General features: G+C 42.4%; 1 protein-coding gene across 2 annotated transcripts in view; it reads left to right on the plus strand.

The window, feature by feature from the left end:
- dph1 (diphthamide biosynthesis 1) overlaps positions 1–22,819 on the plus strand; it is a 63,143-nt gene that overhangs the window by 30,290 nt on the left and 10,034 nt on the right. For both annotated transcript variants that reach the window (XM_030396707.1, XM_030396715.1), the window contains 6 exons: positions 5,578–5,699; positions 10,246–10,400; positions 13,100–13,221; positions 16,076–16,144; positions 16,872–17,028; positions 19,429–19,529. In XM_030396707.1, coding sequence (XP_030252567.1) covers positions 5,578–5,699; positions 10,246–10,400; positions 13,100–13,221; positions 16,076–16,144; positions 16,872–17,028; positions 19,429–19,529 — 726 coding nt within the window. The remainder of the gene's footprint in view (positions 1–5,577; positions 5,700–10,245; positions 10,401–13,099; positions 13,222–16,075; positions 16,145–16,871; positions 17,029–19,428; positions 19,530–22,819) is intronic.

Here is a 22,819-nt window from a genome sequence, read left to right on the forward strand (position 1 = left end):
AGAAAGACCCTGGTCTCTTTAGTGGTACTCTACAGGATATGTTCTTAGTTATTTACTGAATTGAATTCTATACAAAGTGTAATTTACTGTATATTAATATGTCTTTGTGTGGATACCACAGAACTCTGATAACACATTAAGTTGGCCTGACATGTAAAGAAACACATGGTAAAATTGTATTGTTAAAATGCACAATGTCCATCTGAGCCTTCACTGAGTGATAGGCTAGATGGATTTCCCATCCATCAAGGTCAACATATTCACAATCCTGCTTGGCAATTTAGAGTAACAAAACCATTTGTTTGTGTTTGGAGAATGAGAGAAAAGTCAGAGTCCCTGGACGAAACCCACGCACCCACCGGGAGTACATGCAAGCTTCCAATACAGAAGGGCTTTGGCTGAAGATTAAAGCCAAAACTGTCTTTTGTGAGAGGACAGTGCTAACTACCCAGTGATTTTGCTGCCAGAGTAACATATGGTTTGTTGCTGGTATTCCCCATCATAACTTTACATCGTTTGGCTCAATTAGATGGCAAAAGCTCATTTTGTACCATGAAAATTACCACTGGATAGTGATGCCACGAAAGAAGTGACATTTACTTTTGACCCCAAAGGATGCAAAAACTTAAAAACGCTGGAATGCTTGGAAAATCTCTAATTATTTTCTCAGCTATGTCGCACTTGGCTAGCAAAGATACTGCCGAACAAATTAAATCACATCAGCGGGGGAAATAAGGAAACATGCAAATGGGCAAATTGGATGAGCCCACCTGATGATGGCAGATAACTGTGAAAAGTTCACTTGTTGCCTTTTTTTTTTAATGTCTCACTGGCTTGTTGACTGTCCGCACACTTGCCAAGCAAATGCATAAATGCATGACAATTAGCACTAATGCAGCTTATGAGAGCCTGTTATTCTTCTTAAATGGGCTTGATTGCACTCAGCGCATCAGGACAGTGAAGCATCATAAGAGTCATAAGAGGTTTTGTTTTTTACCTCTGCCTCCTTCACATTAGCAGACCAGTAGGAAAAAATGGAAGTCACAAAGTCAAGCAGTAACATATTCACTTCATTCGGTGTTGCTCTTTAGCAAGGCACTTAACCCCCTTTCCGTTAAAGTGAAGATGGAGTGGGAGACACGAAAACACAAGTATTTGAGAAAGCCTAAGCATAATGCTCATTGTAGTGCTGTTAAATGCTGACAAAATACATATGTTTGACTCAATATTGATGTGTGAGAATGTTTTAAATATGCCTATTGTTTGTGTTTTCCTCACAGCGTTTAATCTAAATTAAGACTGAAGTTTGAGAAAACAGTGTTGTTGATACAGTGAAGTCAAGCAGGTAGACTGATTAACTGTTCAAACAATTTAGCAGAGCAATGGCAATTACTTAGAGGACAATCCAGACACACAAAAAGTTTGCTGACAGCCAGTGAAATCACAGGGGGGGGGGTCTTTGATTACTTGTTTGTGTTTTATCCGGTGCCAGTGAGTCTTTGGTTTTTATTTTTCAGCATGTGGCCGGTTTTTCATTATAGCTGACACTTTGGAGGATAATTTCACCCCTGAAGAAGTTAAGTTTTTGTCATAATCTCCCCATCCCCGTGGCGATGGAAAATCCATTGTGGAAAGTCATTTCTGGGGCTTCACAGCAAAACAGCATTGTTGCATCTCTCCTAAACAAGTGAAGTAGATAGGGACTCGTTTTGAAATGTACAGCTCGCTCTGCATAATCCAAGTCCCCAGAAGCCTCAAAATCCCAAATTGATTTGAAAAGATGTTTACACCCTTTTTTTTAAGCCAAAATCTTCACTGTTGCTTCCAAGCTAAAAGTGTAGCTCGCATCCCCTCTGAAGTGGGGCTGCTACAGACTTGGACTCATACAGTTCATGCCAGAAAAGCTCTATGGAGCCATTTTATGTTTTCTTATGTTTTTATACAAGTCCCCATCTACAGAACGCTGTTTTGTTGTGAAGCTCCAGAAATATTTCGTGGACTATGAAACCTCACCTGACTTTTTCAGCATCATGGAGGTGAATAGATAACGACGAATTTTCAGTCTTGGGTGATATTATCCTTTCCGCTACAGTTAAACAAATCATGGCAACTGTCTATAAATTATGGAAACTCTCAAAGTATCAAATAGAATGCATTTACACATTTTAACCTGTCTGGCACATTCGCATCATTGCTTTGAGTACATCTTTGTTCGTCTGCATCAGAGTGAAGCTTTCAAACTTTGAGGAATCTCTTTAAGTGTGACACTGGGAATGTATAAAAACCACAGCTGTCTAAACTGAGGACTGATATTATATTTGACACCCTCCAGGTATGAACAATTTAAATATGTCAGTGTGTGAGGCACTGTTGCTTAAAACCCAGACAGTCCATTTTCCCTGAATAAAGAACCCTCCTTCAAACACACAAGTGGATATTTACATCCAGAGAATGCATCATTTATCCTTTTTGTTCCGCCAGCCCATAAATAATACAACTTTGAAATGTTCGGAATTGCATATGTAGGTTTTTTTACGCAGTCCTTGCATATGAGGGTTTCCATGTAAGAGCCTGTTTAAACTTTAATGCTTTCTCAAACCGAGGAGTAAAACCGAGTGTCAAAGTGAAAATTACCTCCAACTTCCCACAACACTGAAACCTCAATACACCTCAGTTATTCAGACACATGGTGGATTCCTTTTAGTTCAATTCAGTCTAGTAATTTTCATCAGCAGATGAGTGTAATCTGCTACAGAGCGGCTCCGTGGGTGCTAATAGGACGGTTCGGAGACGGGAGAAGTTTTTCATTCTCTTTGTCTGCCGCAGCATCTCTGAGCTGTAAGACTCCGATGCCAACAAGTTCCTCTTTTATGCCCGCATCAGAAGAAATTTCCTGTCAAAGTCGGAAAAGTATATCATCTCCAGAGGACGGGAGCAGAAAGATTAATCTGCTTTCATGCCTTTGCTGCAACATTAATGGAGATGAGTGAGATGTTATTGGTATAAAACATACCAGCTACTGAACCTGTTTATGAGCAGTGAAACTGTCAGCTGGCACTCGATCCACAGTGTGCACATGTACTGTATATATATATATGCAGTCTGCTCCTACACTTGTGTTTGCAACCCACACCAGCACAGTGGTTTTTATAACAAAGATCCCAATCAGTTGGCAATTTCTCATACATATTGAGCCGTATGCTAAAGAGCTAATTAACAAGGGCTGTTATGGAGTTCAGAAGCTTCCCTGACATCTTAATTAGATCTTAATGACATTTCAGTTGCAATGGCTGAACAGAGTACCCAAAGATGAGGGAAAACCAGTGCTGATATACAGAAGGAAACAGGGAAAGGGGCTGATACTGGAGACGAGCACAAGCAGGACGAAGAGGAGAGGAATAAATGGAATTGAGGAGGCTTTGGAGGACATCCGTGATTCATACTTATCCACCAGTCATATAGTTCGTCCTGTGTGAGATAACGAGTGTCAGAAACTGGATTTGATTAGCATTGATACAGTTTTCACTCAGACGTTCTTTCATTCTATCTTCCTATCTTCCCTGTTTTCCTCCCTCCCAGTGGGATCAGGGACTATATGCTGCCCAGTAATTACTCTGCCCATGTCCCAGTTGCACGTCACGTCTCTGATGGGCCTCTTAATCAGATTCTTAGCATTTATTACCATGAAATTTCAGTGTACTCGCTCAGGAAATGACTAGAATATGCGCTGCACTGCCAATGGAGATAACGTGATAATGGTATTTCTGGCAGATAGATTGCTGATTAGATTCAATAATCTTCTGCGGTGCTGTGTTTTGCATTGTAGATGGTTCTGCGTCGTCTTCAGTGGATTGCAGGGGATAGTCTCTCTCTCTCTGCCTGGTGGGCAGGCTGTGTATTTTAAGCAGTGAGGTTGGTGCACGTTTATGCAACTCCAAACAAAGTCAGCGGACTGTGATGACATCATAACGGGCTGCGGTGAATGGGCAAACTAGCGCCTGAGTTAACGGAACTCAAACTGGCCATGTGATTATGTGATTTTTAGTAACCCGCATTTACCACGCTGCTGTCGGCCGCTTATGCACGCGTGCGCAGCGCAAGGAGACGCCAAGAGAATCAACACCTTGACAAGAGAGGGGATAATTGATTCAAATCTTTGAAGGCAAATATTTGTTTACCAGATGAGTCGCTCTCTCCGTGTTTTCCTGGGCTCAGCTGGCCTGCGCTGCCCTTCACTCGAGAGCAGCCATTAGAGGAAAAGGGACAGGGAAATAGGGGGAGAGAGAGAGAGAGAGAGAGAGAGAGAGAGAGAGAGAGAGAGAGAGAGAGAGAGAGACGGCAACACAGAAAACTCTGGGACAATGATGAGGGGCCCAGAGAGAACAAACTAGAGATTACATCAGAGAAAATGAGGGAGGAAAGGCTAAATAGAAACTCTGTCTGAAGCCTCTGCGAGGAGCAGAGCGAGGAATAAACAGAGCAAGTGGATGTGGGTTGAAAGATTGGGCAGCAGGAGACACATTACTAAGAGTCTGTTGGTTGCTACAGATGCTGTTCTGTGTGCAGCCATGTCTGTTTATCACTTCCCTCCTCTCCCCGAGCCCTCTGTCTCATCTCTATTCTACCCCTTCTGTCTAGCCTAAATCTGTCAGAATACAGCCACGAATACCTGGGAAAAAAACTACCATTTACAACCACCCCCTCGTCTACCCATCTCCCCTCCGCTGCAAAGCCTCAAGCTTCTGTTCATTTGGGCTTCGTCCCTGTAACTCTCAGCTTTTATTCATTTTACTTAGCCTTTATGGGTTTACTTAGCATTTCATTCCCCCATAAAGGACGATAAAAGAAGGAGCTTGTTTTTCGGTAGTGCGATCTGCAATTCATTCCAACAGATCTGGGTCCACAGATGCCTGTGTAATTTGGCACTTTCCCTCTCAAGGAGGCCATGATTTTTGTTCTATTACAGCCGCAAAGTGGAACGTCAGGCCCAAGTGGTCTGTGCTACGCGCTGTAACCTACTTGTGGCATAAAGCATCTAGTCTGAATAGTTTTTCTGCCAGTGCTACAAACACTTACTGTTGCTGAGGCAGTTTCTGCTCTTCCAGGCAGATGTGCAGTGAATCCGGGCCATAGATAGACGAACAACGGCCCCCAGAATCTCTAATCTGCTAATGCGTACCGGTCCGAAGCCTCATCTTCTGCTTTTTTCGTCCCTTTGTGTACCCTCCTGTCCGTGGCCACGCTGACTAGTGACCTATAACCCTCGTCTGCCAGGGCTTTAACTACCTGACAGCTTGTGCCGCACTTGGGTCTTTGGCTGCCAGTCTTGAGAAGCAAAGAAATAGGGGTGTGTAACCTTAATGCGCTGTGAGTCACTCATTGACTGACAACACTGTTAGATTCTATATAGTGTACTCTATCTGTAGAATGTGGATAGCGATTGATCTTATTCAGCCCCTCTCATAATCACACCGTGCCCGGGATGCTATGTGTATTGATCGCCATGGTAAGGATCATGACGGCGTGCACACAGTCTGTTACTGTGCTGATTAGTGTCTCCTTGTGTTTAAACCCAAGGTTCACGGAGGCGGATACCATCGTGATGGGGGACGTGACGTACGGGGCCTGCTGCGTGGACGACTTCACCGCCCGAGCCCTGGGAGCCGATTTCATGGTGCACTACGGCCACAGCTGTCTCAGTGAGTGTCCATACCTGTCTGCGTGCATGTTTGTGCTTCTCCTTCCCTTTGCATGCAGATTACACCACACGAGGAAGTGAGCAAGCACCAAGGACTCCCACCTGAACACACTGTGCTGCAGGGGAGAGAAGTCAGAGCACAGACCAACAGACGGAGCTATCGATCAGTGGAAAACGTAACCAGCCCAGCTGTAGTACGGAGGGCACATCAGACCTTTGGAGCCTGGACATCACATTTAGCCTGCAGATCAATGGGGAACATGCATTAGAGCCGTCCTTTGAAAACCTCATGCAGTTCTTGAGGACCTTCACCATCGCCCTCGCTGTCTGTCTCTTGCAGAACATGGGAGGAAATGCTAAATCAATAGTTTTGATATATCCCTGCCAGAACAACTGCACCTCTCCCAAATACCAGAAATGACCAGCAGAATGTTAATACACTGAAAAGCTCTCCCTGTGTCGGTTTGTACTTTTTTTTGTGTTTGTGTTTGTGTGAACGTTAGTTGTGAAGGAGTTATGTGAGTGCATGCAACAACAAAAAAACCAACAAAGGCAGAGATAAAGACACCAAAGATCAATTCTTTGTGAGTTGTGAAGTTCTGATCAGATAATTTATGGAAGAGGTTTTTATAGAAATGGAGCCAACTTCAAAATTCTCACCGGGTCTTTTGTATAAGTGTGTGCACAGTGCATGTGCGATTCTGACCTTCATCACTCAATCTCTGGGACATCATCAACATTGTTTCTTAGATGTCAGACACCGGTGGGAGATTAAAGACACTGTTCTGACTTATTCATAGAGAAACTGTCCGTGCTGCCCTCCTTTATTCCCCTTTTATTACCTCCGCACTAATTTTAAGTAATGATGCCATCTCAACTTTTGTCAGAATAATGGATGGAAAATATGGATAACATCGTAAAAGTATGTTTTTGTATGTTTAAAGGTTATGATAATATTTGCTGCCGTGAGCCGTGGAGATTTTACTTAGTACTAGGTTTTAAGCACTTTTCTAGAGGAATATCTGACTAGTCCGAACAAAAAAAAACACAGAGATAAAAAGGGAAATGAAGGGAGAGTGGGTGGGCAAGAGAGAGAGCGAGGAACCAAAATGCGACTTTCATTGTGGTTATTTACCAAAATGGAAAAAGCACCTGGAGAGGAATGAAGCTGGCAAGAGATGACACCCTTGCTCGGATAATGCCAGGCCAGCTGCCATAGCTGTGAGTGTTACTGGAGTTCTGTCCACATCATAAACAGGTGCTCACTATTTCGGTTGAATGACTCATATTAGAAGAGCTTTGTGAAGCAAAACTTACCCGAGGCACCAACTTCAGTTTGAGCTTGTGTTATTTATGTGGAACAGCGTGACACCCGGGTTCGACTAACAGGCCAGTTAACACTTCCCATCCATAAACGTGTGTCCTACCCAGTGATGTGAGGTGGGCTCCAAGGCTGCCCTCTTTTAAAACTATCCCTTTTACATGTGCCTTTCAGTAGTCTCGTCTGCCAATATTCATTTCTTTTACGGGTTTCAGTTAGGGCTACAAAATTAATCCGAACTTTATCCAAAAACCAAAAGTAGCCAATTGCAATATCCAAATTCAATATGCGCTGCAATTTTATGATAAAGGTGAAACGTGTAAAAAGACAGCATTATAATAAAATACTGTAGTGCTGCAGAGATGCCCTGGCCTCCAAATCTTGTTCTCCAGATGTAAAAACATGTGATTGTTTGGTACAGACCACAACATCTGTCACATCATCACTATTATAATAGTTTTCTCAGGGAAAATTAAAATTGTGATTCAAGCGATCGAAAGATTGTGCATCCCTAGTTTAATTTATTTATATTTAAGCTTATGGTCAGAGAGGTTTTCAGCATTTATTATTTATGTGTTTGTTTTATTTATCTTTCTCTAATGTTTATCTCTAACATTTTACATTGTTTTGCTTTACACCATCCACATAGTTTTGTCGCTGTAGCCTCGGCGGTAGCCCTCGCTCTTTGCAGCACATTGTGTTTCCACCTGGAATGCGACGTGCCATGTAAATAACATTCTTTTTCGATTACTTGTGTATTATGAGATATTTATTACTTATTTTATTCCACAGCACACATTACACCCTGTGAAACGAGCTGCATTAACACAACAAGCCTGCAAGTCACATTTCTAATTTATTGCTCAGATTATTATTGTTATTTATGACTGCCCTCTGCTCCCCTCTGCAAAGCTTGAAATTATTGCAGTGTGTGATATAATGGTCAGTAATTTGCCACAAGAAGTTAATGGCCCATCTAATGAAAACAATTTGTGTTTTTTAGTTCTTTATGCTTTGACATTTTTAACATTTGAAGATGCAGTTCGGGTCCTTACTAACAATTTTCCATAATGTATGCCAATAGAAATAAATAAACGACAACAACAAAAAAAAGATGTTGATCCAAAAGGTGTATGCTAAAAACTTTAGCTTATGTTACCTACCCTTATACATGTCATATAAACAGTTCATATTTTATTAGTATAAATAAACAAAACCAAAGTTTGAAAGCTTTTCGTGAAACAAAATGGTCGTACCAGCATTTTATATTAGCCCACCGCCTTACGATGTATAGATAGATAAGTCTGTTCTGAAAGATGTAAGGCTCTGACATGAATGGAAACCTCACACTCGAGTTTGAAATTCAGGTAGAGTGCTGTCACAGTTCACCAAACATTTGTAATTGATTTCTCTTATCATATAACAATGATAAATCCAACAACAACAACAGCAAACAATGGATAGCAGGACACATTGACATGCATCATGACCTGTTCCAGTGCTCTGTTTGCAAACAGCGTTCGATCCAGTTTCACTTATACTGAAAAACTCCAAACATAATAATGGGGCTTACAGTCTTATTTTCACCCACAGATCACCTCCATTACCACCGTCCTCTCAAACTTGCATCAGATTTTGCATTAGTGATGTAAACGTTCTGATATACCTAAAGTCACACTGCCACAAATTGCGCACAGATGCTTTCAGGACTATATGTTAAAGGTGCCAAATGAGTTCTGTATTATTCATACACCTGTCTACATGCACAACATAGCACGGAACTGCTAGTGCATATTGATCGGTAAAGAAGCCATTTGTAAACAAGCCGCTATGACATTATGTCCAACCTTTCCGAAGTTCCATTTGTGATGACTGTGCCGGGCATATTTGTTTACATGGGTGCAAATGAGCAGCTCTACTGATTGACCTTACAGCTTTAAGACACAGATGAATCAAACCACTGATGGGTCAAGTGAGTCCTGTCCATCTCATTGACTGTGTCTCTAATTGCAGAGTCTAAGTGCTCTCAGGCTACCATGCTAATGTGAACACAGATCGATGTCACTTTTCTTTGCCCTTTACGTTTTGGGAGTACCTCTAAACAAGCAACAGACAGCTATAAGCCTCAGTCTGGATTTTCTTGTGCTCAACTCCTCCAACCCCCTTTTTAGCCTCATGATATATTTAACTCCTTGGTTTCTCGCTCAACATGTGGCCTGCAGCAAAGCCTACCATTCACAATCCCTACCCATCCCTCCCTGCACAGATTTGAGCCCATTCATCACTCCTGTTGCCGGTTAATTGACAGCCCACCCACCCCAGCCCCCAAACACACATCTGCGCACTCACCACAGTATCCTATTACTTTTTTCCACTCCTCTCTCCCATGCCCTATCTTTTGGAATTTCTATAATACATCATTGAATCACATATCGCCAGCCCCATATTGAATTCCAGCAATTCCATGCCTACTTTCAATGGAATTTCTCATTCCTCACTCCTGGTTTCCATCTCATCTGCCTTCAGTCCTTTGTAAAAAGGATTATCTTCTATATCTCTCAGTCCACCCTTCTCTGTTTTTCTGCCCCGGTTGTCTAATTTTGCTCCCTTATCTCTCTCTCTGAATGTTGCTTTAATCTAGGCCATCAAGTGAGCTGCACCCGCTCATGAAACATTTGCACCATAATGGGCCATTAGCTTGATCATAACAAAAAGAAAAAAAAAAGTCCCCAAGCTCTTGATCTGCAAATTAAATGTAACACAAGAGGAAGAATAATTATGATGATCAACGCAAACGATAATCCCTCTTCCTTAGCCGATGCCCTTTCCCCCTTATTTTCTTGGACTCTCTCCGACTTTTTTTTTTCGGCATCTAGCTCAGCACGTCTCTAGCTACCTCTCCCAGGCCCGGCTGCGTAGTAAATGGCCTGTGAAATTAATGGCATTAATAGTAATCGCATGTGTCCCTCTCCTTCCCTAAATAATTGAGGTCTTTGCATCAGTTCCTGCCGGAGATTCACGCTGAATGTGTTTCAGTTATAACACACGGGCGCCCACTGCGAGCTATATATGTGCACGTACCTGTTCCCATATAGCTGTATCACTGAACATGTGCAGCGTGTTAATGTTCGAGGCACCATCAATAGTGTATACACCATGGGCTTACCTGACATAACAGAGTGAATTATTCATCCATCTTTCTTTTTGTTTTCATCTCTCCCTGCAGTCCCCATAGACTCCACAGCGGGTATTAAGATGCTATATGTGTTTGTGGACATCCAGATGGACAATGCACACTTCCTGGACACGGTCAAGTTCAACTTCCCCCCTGGACAGTCTCTGGCACTCGTCAGCACAATTCAGTTTGTGGCAGCACTGCAGGTGATTAAGCGCTGGGTCTGTCTGATTTTGTGTAGACGTGGGTGAGTCTGTTTTTGTGTCAGAGAGAGATGACGTACTGCGGATGGATCCTGTGTCTTTACCTGGATGTGTATTCCCCGTTTCACCCAACTATTTATGTTTTGTACAGTATAGGATCACACACACACACACACACACTCTGTGCATTGTACAGCACATTTTTCTGGTCCTGGCTTTCATGAACAAGCTCTCACCGAACACTTAAGCTCAGTTCAAGTGTGGGTTTGAGAAACCCGACTGCAGTTATTTTGGATTTAAAAGGTGCGATGAACTCGGAAGGCCTCTCAGTTCAGCGTCGTGCTCATCTCTGCTCTTTACATAAGCAGTGGCAGCAGCTATAGTATTAAAGAACGTCCTCTCTTTTTTTTTTTTTGTTCAGACCGGCTATAATGCTTTCATTTGTTGGACCAACACCACTCTTCACTAATGTAACCGCCGTTATTTTTAAACCACACTCTCTATCTCTCTATCTCTGCCCATGTGGGTCATAATTTATATCGGGGTGTTTGAGTGCATCCATGTGTATACGTGTGCATATGTCTACCATGTACCGTATGCATGTGTGCCTCCATCTCACCTTTCATGTCTTATGGTGCGTAGGCTTGTTGAGGTCACACAGTATGGGCGGGAGATGCTGAGAGTTCACGCATATTCCCCATGGACTGCTTAAATTAGCCTAAAATCGTTCTATTTATCGCTCCACCTCCGGACACACTAACTGATTTTCTTTTTCCTTTTTCCTTATTTTGCTGTAATCATTTGCTCTCTAATCTTCTCATTTTGCTTTGTATTCCTTTTCTTTAGTATTTGCGCACTCTTGGTAATGTAGCTATATTGTTATTATGCCTCCCTGCCAGCGACAGCTGTGGCAATGTGTTTAAAAGGTTGTCCAGCCACTCATCCGTCCACCCATCCCATTCTTGGGAATGTGATATCCTCAAGCCAGCCTTTGGGGAATTCATTTGCATTTGATACAAATGTCCACTGTGAATCAGTGATGACCTGATTAGATTTTGATGGCCAAAGGTCAAAGGTCAAAGTCACTGTGACCTTATCTCATCTCATTCTCTTGGACGCCATATCTCAAGAGCACATTGAGGGAATTTCTTCAGATTTGGTACAAATGTCCACCATGACTCGATCGTGAACTGATTAGAATTTGGTGGCCAAAGAGCACGGTGTCCTCACAAAGCACAATTTTAACGATAACTCAAGAGTTTATACGATAACTACCATAACATTTTACACAAATGTCGAATAGAATAAAATAATGAAGCTATGACGATTGCTATCCAGAAGGCCAGAGGTTAAATGCACTGTGAAATCACAAAATTCTGCTAAAAATTGTTCTGCCCATTTTTTGACGCCACTGCTAAGCAGCAGCAACTTGGCTGCTGCACAGAGGCATACAACCACACGGCGGTAATTCCTTTTTATTTGTTAGTATGACATCTGCCCTGTAAAATCATTAATTCATACATTGAACCATAAGGGATCATATTGGGAGTTAAATCTCTTGGAGAATTAGTGTCATGCATGACCCATTCAAGATTACTTCAGAGGCACAAGATTACTTCAGTGTAATCTTCTCCGACCTCTCTCATTTTTTGCGTCATTGCCTTCTGTCGAACCCTTCCATCTTTTCACCCTCTGCATACATATTCATTTTCATTCATCTTCCATCTCAATTGCAACCATTTTCTGTGCCTTTGGTCTCTGTTGCCATCTAGTCTTTAATACAATGAAAAAAAAAGCAGAGGAGCCCTTTTAAAGACACATATTTAGCATATGAATATTTCTCACTTTCTCACAAATGCAGACAGTCAATGGCAGCACAAACACAAAAAAAGGCTTGGATCAGCAGCTACTCTGGATTCATTTCAAGCCCGGCGCATCAAGATGCTTATGAAAAAGCAGGAAACAGCATATATAGTCATACCATAAACCTGAAATACAATAGTGGAACGCTTTCTCTATTGATAAAAGGTTCGGTCTATGTGATCCTTTGATATGAACACATATTTAACACAACAATAATTGACATTGGGCATATTTGCTAATAAGACATGCTGAGACACATGATAATCCGGAGGGCCTCGCGAGAAAGGCTGAGCCAAGTTAAAGTACCAACAGAAGAGGTTAGGTTGAGACATTAAGAGGTTAAAAAAGTTTAAGGGGAAGGAAAAGAGGCTAAAGACAGTTAAAGGTACAGAAGATAAGGATAGGGTGAGGCGACAATAGGTTAACCAAGGTAAGCGTTTTGGGTTAGGCTCTCCACTTTTTGGAATTTGTGTCATTATTGACCTATTTTGGGAAGCCTTTTCCATTTCTTCGCATGGATGTCTACTCTTCCCCTTTCTTTTTCTGTATCCCGCTCCTAAAGCTTTGATCTGCTGTTAAACAACATAGGAAGAAAAATGTGGCCATCCGCGCACTTTTTGCTAGTCTTAGTTATTAGTGTCTGTTTATCAACTTCTGATGATGTGTATAAGTCATGAAGGACATCCAGTTGTTTGTTCCAGACTCTACCTCATAGGTTAATACTTGAAGAGTCATTCCAAACCTGGTGCAACTCCAAATCCAAAGGAAAGGGTTAAAAGTGAGCTGGTCAAAACATGTGAATCTCTAACTCTTTCCTTCTCCCTTCCTCCTTGCTGCAGGCTGTGAACACAGCCCTCAAACCAGATTACGATGTGCTAGTCCCGCAGTGTCGCCCTCTGTCACCAGGTGAAATTTTGGGCTGCACCTCACCTCGCTTGGACCGCCACGTCAACGCCATCATGTAAGAAAACCTCCCTCCTCCTGTCTCCCTACCCCAGGGCCTCAGCCCAGCTCCTGTCCTTTCTTCCTGTTAGTTAGTAGAGATATCCAGGTACTCGAAGACATCCAGCCTGGACTCACACAGCACCCCACACGCCACCCTAGCTACCATAATTACCCCTGCCATTGCCATGCCTATCCATGTGACTCCAGGAATAATCAGTGTGACATCACACCGGTCACACAAGACATGGCTCGCTGTGACAACTAGGTATGTCTGTGTGCCTCCGATCAGGCTTCTATTACATCCAGCCAGAAACAGCAAGATGCTGATCCAGAACGGCACGGCTAAAAATACCTTCACACTGTGCGAGGCATTGAATTGTGCAAAGCCAGGCAGCCACGGCCACTTTTGGCTGTTTCAAAAACCCACCACAATGCACCCACACGCTCCCCGAATTTTTCATTAAACACAAAGCACGACCCTGGGTGCGGCGCGTCCAAGGTGAGAATTGCTAAAACTGTGCAACATGTCACCATTTCACTTTAAATTTGCTTTCAGCTCGTGTTCTTATTTTCTCCTTCACTTCCTCCAAGTAAGAAAAAAGACGATGAATCCAGTAGGGCGCTGCATGTGTCCTAAAAGACTAGCGCTTTAGTGTTTTTACATCAACATAAACGCCGTGCATGTGAGACCTGTCAAAGTGATGCTCATCCTCCCGGTACTGCAGGGAGGAGAGAGCTCTGGCAAACTAACAGATCAGGCACCAAACAACACCTCCGCAGCCACTTTGTGTCTATACATCTCGTGCGCCTCTGCGGCAGTGAGAATCCTGTGCTTTGTGGTGCACAGTGAGATGAGGTAATTCCCCAGGTATAATTATGTCTAGGTGCTTCACCCGGTACATCTGATCCGCACACTTCTAGTGTTAGTCAATGCGATTAAAACCTCCCAGTGCATGAGATTAAAATGGCTACACAAGGACAAGCTTGGCTATATGCATAAGCCAGGCCCTGTGGGAGCGAAGGCAGTGTGTGTGTGTGTGCGTGTGTGTGTGTGTATTAGTACGTGTGAAAGAAGTGGAAGTGGAAGGGTTAGGGGTGTGCTTCACCTACTAATCCAATGCGCGTTGTCTTAGTTGTGTGAGTTGGGGTGCGTGCAGGGGTGTGATGGGAGAGAGAATCGATTAGGCTGCCTGAGAGCCGGTATCCCCTCTCTCTCCCTCTCCTTCTGTCTCTCTCTCGTTCACACACACACACACACATTGAACACACATGTTCAAGAAACAGATGTGCGCTGAGGTACGCGGTATCGCTGTCCCTCTGTGGTATACCGTAACAAGGCCAGCTCCACCAAACCATGTGCATTTTTAATCATAAACCTAATTGGAAGAAATGTTTTATTGTGCTATGACAGCTGCATCCAAAGCTTAATTACTGAGTAACAATTTCCCTCTATTAACAAGCTTCCCCTTTACCTCAATGAATTACTATTAATGTATTGATTATCCACTATCTCCAGGAAATGCTGCACAGAACTCGCTCTGTTCAACAGTGCGTGGTTTTGTTCATCATTTTTTGGCAGGACAATAAATTCATATTTAACATCGGGTTGTCTTACATTAATTAGAAATGAGTCAGTGCTCCAAAAAAATGTTAGTTATAATTGCATTTTACCTAAGCATTGAGCTACTTTGAGCATAATGGAGAATGAATGGTGGCATTTTAGTCCTTGACGCTTGTCTTGAAGCTTTAGAAATGGCCGGGCCTGTTTCATTTCTCTAATGAAGAAAGGTATTTTAAAAAGCTGAAAAGTGCAGTGAAAAGAGCTCTAAGAAAGGATCAGTCGACCATTTCAATCTGCTGTCTCTGCTGCAGCTGCTGTCTGTAGAGCAATATGAAGATGGGAATGTGAGGATCAGGTGTTGCAAAGGACAAAGACGCATAGCGTCGCATAGCATTAGTATTATAGGGAGAGCACTTTTACAAAGAACAATATAATATTGATGGCAGGACTGTGATCGAGCACACCAACCTCTTAAAGCTACAGAGAACTGAGGACATCCATGGCTAAAGTGCAGCAGGCTCATTGTTGGAAACATAATTGTATGAGGGCCTTGGATGTTGCTCGGCAAAGAGAGAAACTCTGCCGGAGTTCGTTCTGTCTCGTCCTTCGCTGTTATCTGTAACACACATGCAGGGTGACACAGACCTGTATGCTTACCCAGAAACACACACAGATTTAGAATGGCTTAGCTGGACATGTCTTCAGCCTGTATGGCCATCCACCCACATCCTGTTCTGCACTGCTCTCAAAGCTGGCCAATTAGTGGGTTTAATTGCATGTCCTGTCTCAGTAGGCCTACTGAAACTGTACAGTAATGAGTAGGGGTTCTGACCTGAGCCCCCTCACACTATCAGCAGGATCTCTCTCAGCCTGACCTTGAGGGGGTGGGGGGTTACGTAAGACTGTTCTGCCTGAGCTTGTGCTTTCAGGCACCTACATGCCTCTGTGTACTTATGGTTTGTGAACTCTCCCTCCACCCTGGCTCTGGTGAATCCCCAGCACCAGACCGTGGGTTAATTGGAAGGGCATGCATTCTCTGTAAACAGCATGCTCCAATCGCTGGGGTCACGTTCTCGGACAGCAAAGACCCTCCACCCCAGCCTCAGGCCTTCTGCCTGGTAACATGTTGTTCTTCTATTAAAAGGCTGCAGAGAGGGATATGTTGAAAAAAGGGAGAGAGAGAAAGAAAGGAGAGATTAGGCCAATATTTATTGTTGTTGCACATTGAATTTCGATCGTCTGGAGCTAGATTTCAATCCATAAATCTTTTTTTCTTAAGTTCTTTTCATTGATCTATGTTTTTCTACAGTTATCTGGGAGATGGAAGATTTCACCTGGAGTCGATCATGATCTCAAACCCAGATATTCCCGCCTACAGGTATTGTGGAACAAAATGGCATCAACTTGTCGTTAAATATTTTAATTTCTCTGTCATTTACATACCAACATCATCTCCAAAACGTTCATTATGGTCAATTAGCATTACTGCTCTAATGTATTCACACGATTTGGGAGCAGCTGATTACATGTAAATGGGATAAAGTGGCTGCAAAAGTTGGCAATCTACCGAGAAAGTGCGCTAATTTACAAACATTCATTTAAAAACATAATTGAAAATGACTTTCTGCGGCAAGTGGTCACCTGTTAAGATACTCATTAGATTGTTAAATGTAGAGAAAAGTTGTGTTCTATTCAAAGAGTTCCTTGCAGTCATAATCACTCATATTGTTGCAGTGTCATGATAACATTTTGTAAGGATGAAGTTCTGTTTTGATGAGGGCTTGTTTGTATGCAAAGTGAAATTGTGTTGTCATAGACACATGCACTGCCGCGCAGATCACAGGTCTCTCTCATAAACAAGATTCTAATCTCAAGTGAAGCCCTTGTACCGGGGAAAAGGAGATTAGATGCTCAAAAATACCTTCATTTTTCCTGAGATACACCAACTCCTGTCATACCTAATGGTTTTTCGTGATTGGATTTTTCCATGTTTTCTTGCATTTCCCGTCCTCAAGATAGACACCTGAACAAAAGATGGAAATGTGTTTTAACATGGTTTATGTTTATGTACACATTCCCTTTCCTCTGTCTATTCTTGTTCATAGGTATGACCCCTACAGTAAGGTGTTCACCAGGGAGTACTATGACCACGAGGCTATGCGCGCCTTAAGGCTCCAGGCTATTGACAAGGCTCGATTGGCCCAGAGATGGGGCCTGATCTTGGGCACGCTGGGCCGGCAGGGAAGCCCCAAAGTCCTGGAGGTGAGGCTGCATGCTCATTTCGACAGTCCACATGTCCTGAGGGCAAGTTGTGCAATGGCTTGTAATATTTATCAGTGTGAGTTTCTCTGGAAAGTGGTTTTGTGACATGAAGTACCAATAAGACTGGGAGCTTGTTATTTCACATTTAGGATGATGCAGCCAAACAGTCATAGAAAGTCCTGTTCTTTGATCCCGCTGTACGCCTCAAGGTTGACTGTTGTCTGTCACTGATAAAAATGTTATATTGTAAATTATTTTATTGATTTGGCAACACAAATGAGAAATAGTAAATCATAAAGAAATATTGAAAAGCTGTACAACACCTTTTCCTTAAAACTTTTGGGAACAAATGACATTGGCTTTTTACACAGTAAATTAAACTTTAGAATTGAATATAATAATCCTGGGAAATTTACTGATAGATACTTTGTCTGTGCACACTGATGCTGGTCCATTAGGTGCAAACAATTTAGTGAGAAACTAAATTGCTCGACTGAGAAGTCCTCTCCGGTCACACCATACGTTCCTTTCATTCCTTTTCCCTCATTGTGCATGTTCTGTTGTTTGACTTTGTTTACCAGCTTTGCCTTCTTCACATGATCATGTCAGTAATCAGTATCAGTAGTAATGCACAGAACTCCACTTAAATGCTAGATGTAAAGGATTTTAAACCACACCACACCTAGGTGTCATCAGTCAGTAAATCTTCCTCGGCTTATATCGGTGCACTTCTCCTGTTTGTAAATATCCAGAATTGAAGGATTAGGTTAGCATTGATGCAAAAATGTCTACCAGAGCGAAAAGTTTCATTTCAGGGTTGCAGAAGAGGATGGATTAAAAAAGCAGTTTTTAATAAAAAGACTCACCAGCTATCGCATTGCCATCTGTCGAGATTAAGAAGTATATGTCAGATAACCTCTCAAGTATGGGGACAGAAGTATCTCTGATAAGGGCTCAGTCGTTGAAATGTCTCATGATACTCCCAGTGACACTGGATATCAGCAACACTCATACCTTAATCTCACCAGAGGAACATTTATGGGATTTTTTTCACTTGGTTCAGCCTTCTGCCCCCCTGAATACCAACCTCAGTCCAAGTACCAAGGCCCAAATCTTCAAAGGCAGAGTCAGCGAGGGAGCAGGATACCTTGAACTAGCTAAAACAGTGTAATTTATTTATACTTTGTATGAGGCCTGGTGTCTAGGCCTGTGCCCAAGGGGCCTGATCCAGCTCCAGCTGAAGAGGGAAAGTGGGGCCAGCTCTCTGTGGGCCTACTACTACCCTCCAGGGTAAACTGCAAAATGTAAGGCAAAGCTGAGGGTCTTGGTATGCTCAACCCTTTCCTCAAGTTAAGCTCACCCCATCCACAGCACCAAAAGAACCAAATTCCTGGTCGGATTCTCCTTTTCCAGAGTTGACCGGAATTAAACTTGCCAGGAAGTGTTATAGAAATGTTCCCCTTATACTCACATGTGCTTTTATGATCGTGCTGCTCGGGGTGACAGTGCGGTACTCACTCTATCTCTAGGTGCACCCAAAGAGTGGAGAGATACCAGTTTGGTGACCTCAGGATTGCCCCTTTGTTGATGATGTAGTTCTGTTGACTTTCTACCTTGTTTTGACTAAAGGGAACCAAGGGCTGATTCTGAGCTGGTGCTAGTGCTGCCTCAGCATTTGTTCATCCTGTGAACCTTTTAAGAACCATTTGTTTTTCCCTGGGCATGAGAGCCACCGTAAAGTCATGTCATTCAGTCACTCTGTACGTTGTGCTGCACATTCTTGAAGATGGAGTCTGATAGGGGAGCGATCTGGTTGCAGCCCCCTTCTATAGTTTTGACTTGGTAGACTTGTGTTTCCTTCACTGTGTGTCCAGGCACAGGAAAGTGTCAGGAGATTGAATATCTGTAATGATGTTGGAGTAGAGACGCTGGTCTTTTGTTCTGAAATGAGCATGTTGAGGTGGTTTGGGCATCTAATCCAGAGGCTTCCCTGTGGAGGCAAAATATTCTGCAGGGATTAGACGTCCCTCATGGCCTGAGAATGCCAGAGGGAGCTGGAAGAAATGCCTGAGGAGAAGAATCTGTCTGCTGCCTTGCTCAGCTTGCTGTCACCACCCTACAGACTTGGCTAAGTAGCAAAAAAAGATGGGTATATGAGGATTCAGAGACTGAGAAGTGGATAAAATAGTCTTGCTGAGATTGTTAACAGCAGAGCAAAAACTTTTGGACGACCCTGCATTGGAACGCTTACAGGGTGTGGGTGGAAATAATCTGCTGTGTGATTTGTAACTTTACCATTTGATATAGTGGAGTCTCACAACCCAAGAGAGAATTGGGTTTGATGTGTGTTTTACAAACACTCTCCACCGGTCCTTTTGTTTTATTTCTTTCTCTTCCCAGCACCTGGAGTCAAGGCTTCAGTCGCTGGGCAAGCCCTTCACTCGAGTGCTCCTGTCGGAGATTTTCCCCAGCAAGCTGGATCTGATGCAAGATGTAGATGCGTAAGTATTAAGACCACACATATGCCCACACTAACACACATGAAAATTAGGTCACACGCTATTCTTTGAATCAGAAATGCTTGAAGTAAAACGGTGTCCCATATTTCACCAGCCTTGCAGAAAACAGTCAGAATTTTATAAGGTCAGTTTTCGCTGCAGAACACGAATGTAAAAAAGAAGTCAAACACCTTAGTTAAAGAATAATTCCTCCAATCTGATATATTAAAGTGTGTCTATAGGTCTCGAGGAGTACTACTCCATATGTGAAAAAAGTGGTATAAAGAATTTTTGGGCTCCAGAGGAAACTGCATGTAATATTAAGATGCATTGTGGGTAATGTAAGTACCAAGTTTGAAAAGGCAAAGAAAGATGGAACAAAAGCAGGGATATCTGTGTTTCTCTTCTATCGACTTTGATTTTTTCTTTTAAATCTGTTCACATCGAGTCCAACAGTGTTAGAGGAGTGCAATGATAGACCAGTGGACTGATTTTGAAACCACATTACCCACAATGCAACTTAGCCACTGAGTGACAGCCCCCGAGGCAATTTATCAGATTACATGCAGCCTTCTCTGGAGCCACAAAAGACTTAATACTACTTTTTCACATCAGCAGTATTACTCCCCAAGACCTGTAAACACACTTTTAATGTATATAATTGTTGAATTACCCTTTGAGTGCTGGCTGTAGCTTGTTTAAGTCTGATCAAGTCTCTACTCTGGTCTATTTTAGGGATAGACCAATTATCTGCCTGGCCGATTATCAGACCTGATATTCAGCCTTTTTCTGAACATCAGAATCTGTTTTTATGTTTTCTTTCACCTAGTGTGTCCAATTGCAGATAAAATGAATTGATTTGAAAAAAAAAAAAAAACTACTATAACTCTGGTACAGACACTCCACTCTTTCTGTAGACACCACTCTGTAGTTCTCACTCAATTTCCCCAACACTATCCGATTGGTTACATGTCACGAGTAATAGCCTATCGTATCAACTAACAACAAGCAACTAGTAAATAAAGTTGGCAGATATATGCAGTGAATTAGAAAGTGCAATAATTGCCTACCAAACATAGTGGAGTGGAGCTATAAAGTAGCAGAAAAAGGAAATATGTGAGTAAAGAACTTTTGTAAATTGCGTTGAGTCAACGACTAGTCTAAGTTTTGACACTAGGATTTTCATTGTTACTGCAAATGTTTATCAGTTCCAAACATCAGTCATCGGTCTCCATGATTAATAATAATCATTATTGGTATCTTCCCTGAGAAGTCCATCCCTACTAATGAAACCTCCAGTGCTTTTGAGCCATCCCACAGTGCATGAAACATCGCAGAGCGAGGCTAACGCAGTGAAAAGGTTGCCGCTTCATTAAAGTCTTACTTTCAAGGTCTTCCACGCATCACTAAAAATGCTTAATGTCTTCTGCTCTTTATTTTCTTCATTAGCAAATTCTGTATCATAACAAACTGGTAATTTATCTTCCACGTCATGGCGCCATGCAGACCTCCAGTATTATGATCAACAGCAAGTAGTCACCTCAAAGTTGCTATCAACAACATTTGAAATGTATTCTGTGAGCATCATTGCACACATAAGTGGGGAGTCAGCATAATTTGCGAGTGCACAGTATAATAACAAGGAGCTGACAAACAGGACTCTGGAGTGTATCGCTTCATAGACAAAATTGGCATTCACGTCTTGGTGAGATTCCATAGTTTTGCCTCTGTAGCAAAAACAAATTGTCCGGAGTAATGAACTTGGATGCTCGATACCGTTCTCCTCAGCTTTGACACACCGGGGCATAGAAAGAGGGATTTTATATACTTGAGTCATCTATTAAACAGCTTACTTTTCAGTGTGGTCTTGCAATGAGGTCCAAATTTAGTAAAGATTAGAAAATATATTGTGCGCTACATTGCTTATCTGTTTTATATTAATCATATCATGAGTCTAAATATGTGTCGCCTCACCTGAACCCAAGGAAACTGGGAACCAGCCACATAATGAAAATTCACTCATTATCTTACGTACTGTGAAACCATCGGTGAAGTGTGATGCAATTGAAACACGTTCCTGACGTGCTGCGACATCAGCTGCCACTTAAAGCCGTTATAAATCCCAGCAACACTCATTCCTGTCTTCAAAAAATAACCTCCTAAATTCCTTCAATGGAACATCAAGCTCTCCGGCGCTGAGGTCAGTTCTCCGATTTATCTGATTTCCAACCAATGGCAGAGGTGAAGATAGACAAAGGGTTAGTGAGACACTGATGTGCACCAGCTCCAATAACACTCATACACACAAACACACACACACACACACACACACATACACACAAATGTGCGCCTCCCTCACACTCCCTCAGATTGGCCTCTCACTGTGGAGTAATGAGAGGTGTGATGTGTGAGGGAGGAGTGGGTGAGAGAGGGACAGAAGGTCTGAGAGAGATTGAGAGTGAGTTGGAGAGAGAGATAGAGAGATGCAGAGGTAGATGAGGGGGCTGTGTTTGGAAAGCGAGCGATCATGGTAAAAAGCCGTTTTTTTGTTATTTTTTTCCTTTTGTTTTTTGGCTCTCCTCTTCAGACTGACGTATGAGTGCAACTCCGAAATTATGTAAGTCAGGCACGATTCACCCAACCAAAACAAACCCTCATTACAGACCAAAAGCTTTTCAACAAGGCGAAAACAAATGTGTTGCAATGCAAAGTTAAGGACTGCTGTGTGCATGTCTATCAGATAGGAATAAACTATATACATTTATTCACAGTTAGTGCCCTGTAATAAATCACATTTAGTGAGAGATGTTTTTAGGCTACCTTTATTTGAACAAATGGGGTGAACAAAATATGAGAAACTTATTTTAGTATAACCCGATACAATTTAATATCATATGATTTCATCACCTTGTCATTATAACCTTCATGACGGTAATGTTTATGGCGGGACTCAAGCTTAATTAGGCCACCAGGACGAACAAACATGATCCATTTAATTTCATTTATGTGAATCTTTAGCTTAGTAGAGGACAAACTGAACTGAGCGCTCATTACAACTATGTTAAATTTGTGAGCAAGTAATCTGTGGTAAAAATCAGCAGGCCGATTTGCTAGTTAGCTGTTAGCAGCTAGGGGCCAGTGGGCACTGTAATCTGGCGGTGTGTTTGGCTAAGGGAGCTAATAGCTAACAGAGCAAACAGCTAAACACACACCAGGACTGAGAGGCTGTTAATATTGTTACTAGCTTATCACTGGCTGGCTTCTCAGCTAGAGAGCTACAAAAAATATGTCAC

This window comes from Sparus aurata, chromosome 2 (genome assembly GCF_900880675.1).
Source record: "Sparus aurata chromosome 2, fSpaAur1.1, whole genome shotgun sequence".
NCBI lineage: Eukaryota > Metazoa > Chordata > Actinopteri > Spariformes > Sparidae > Sparus > Sparus aurata.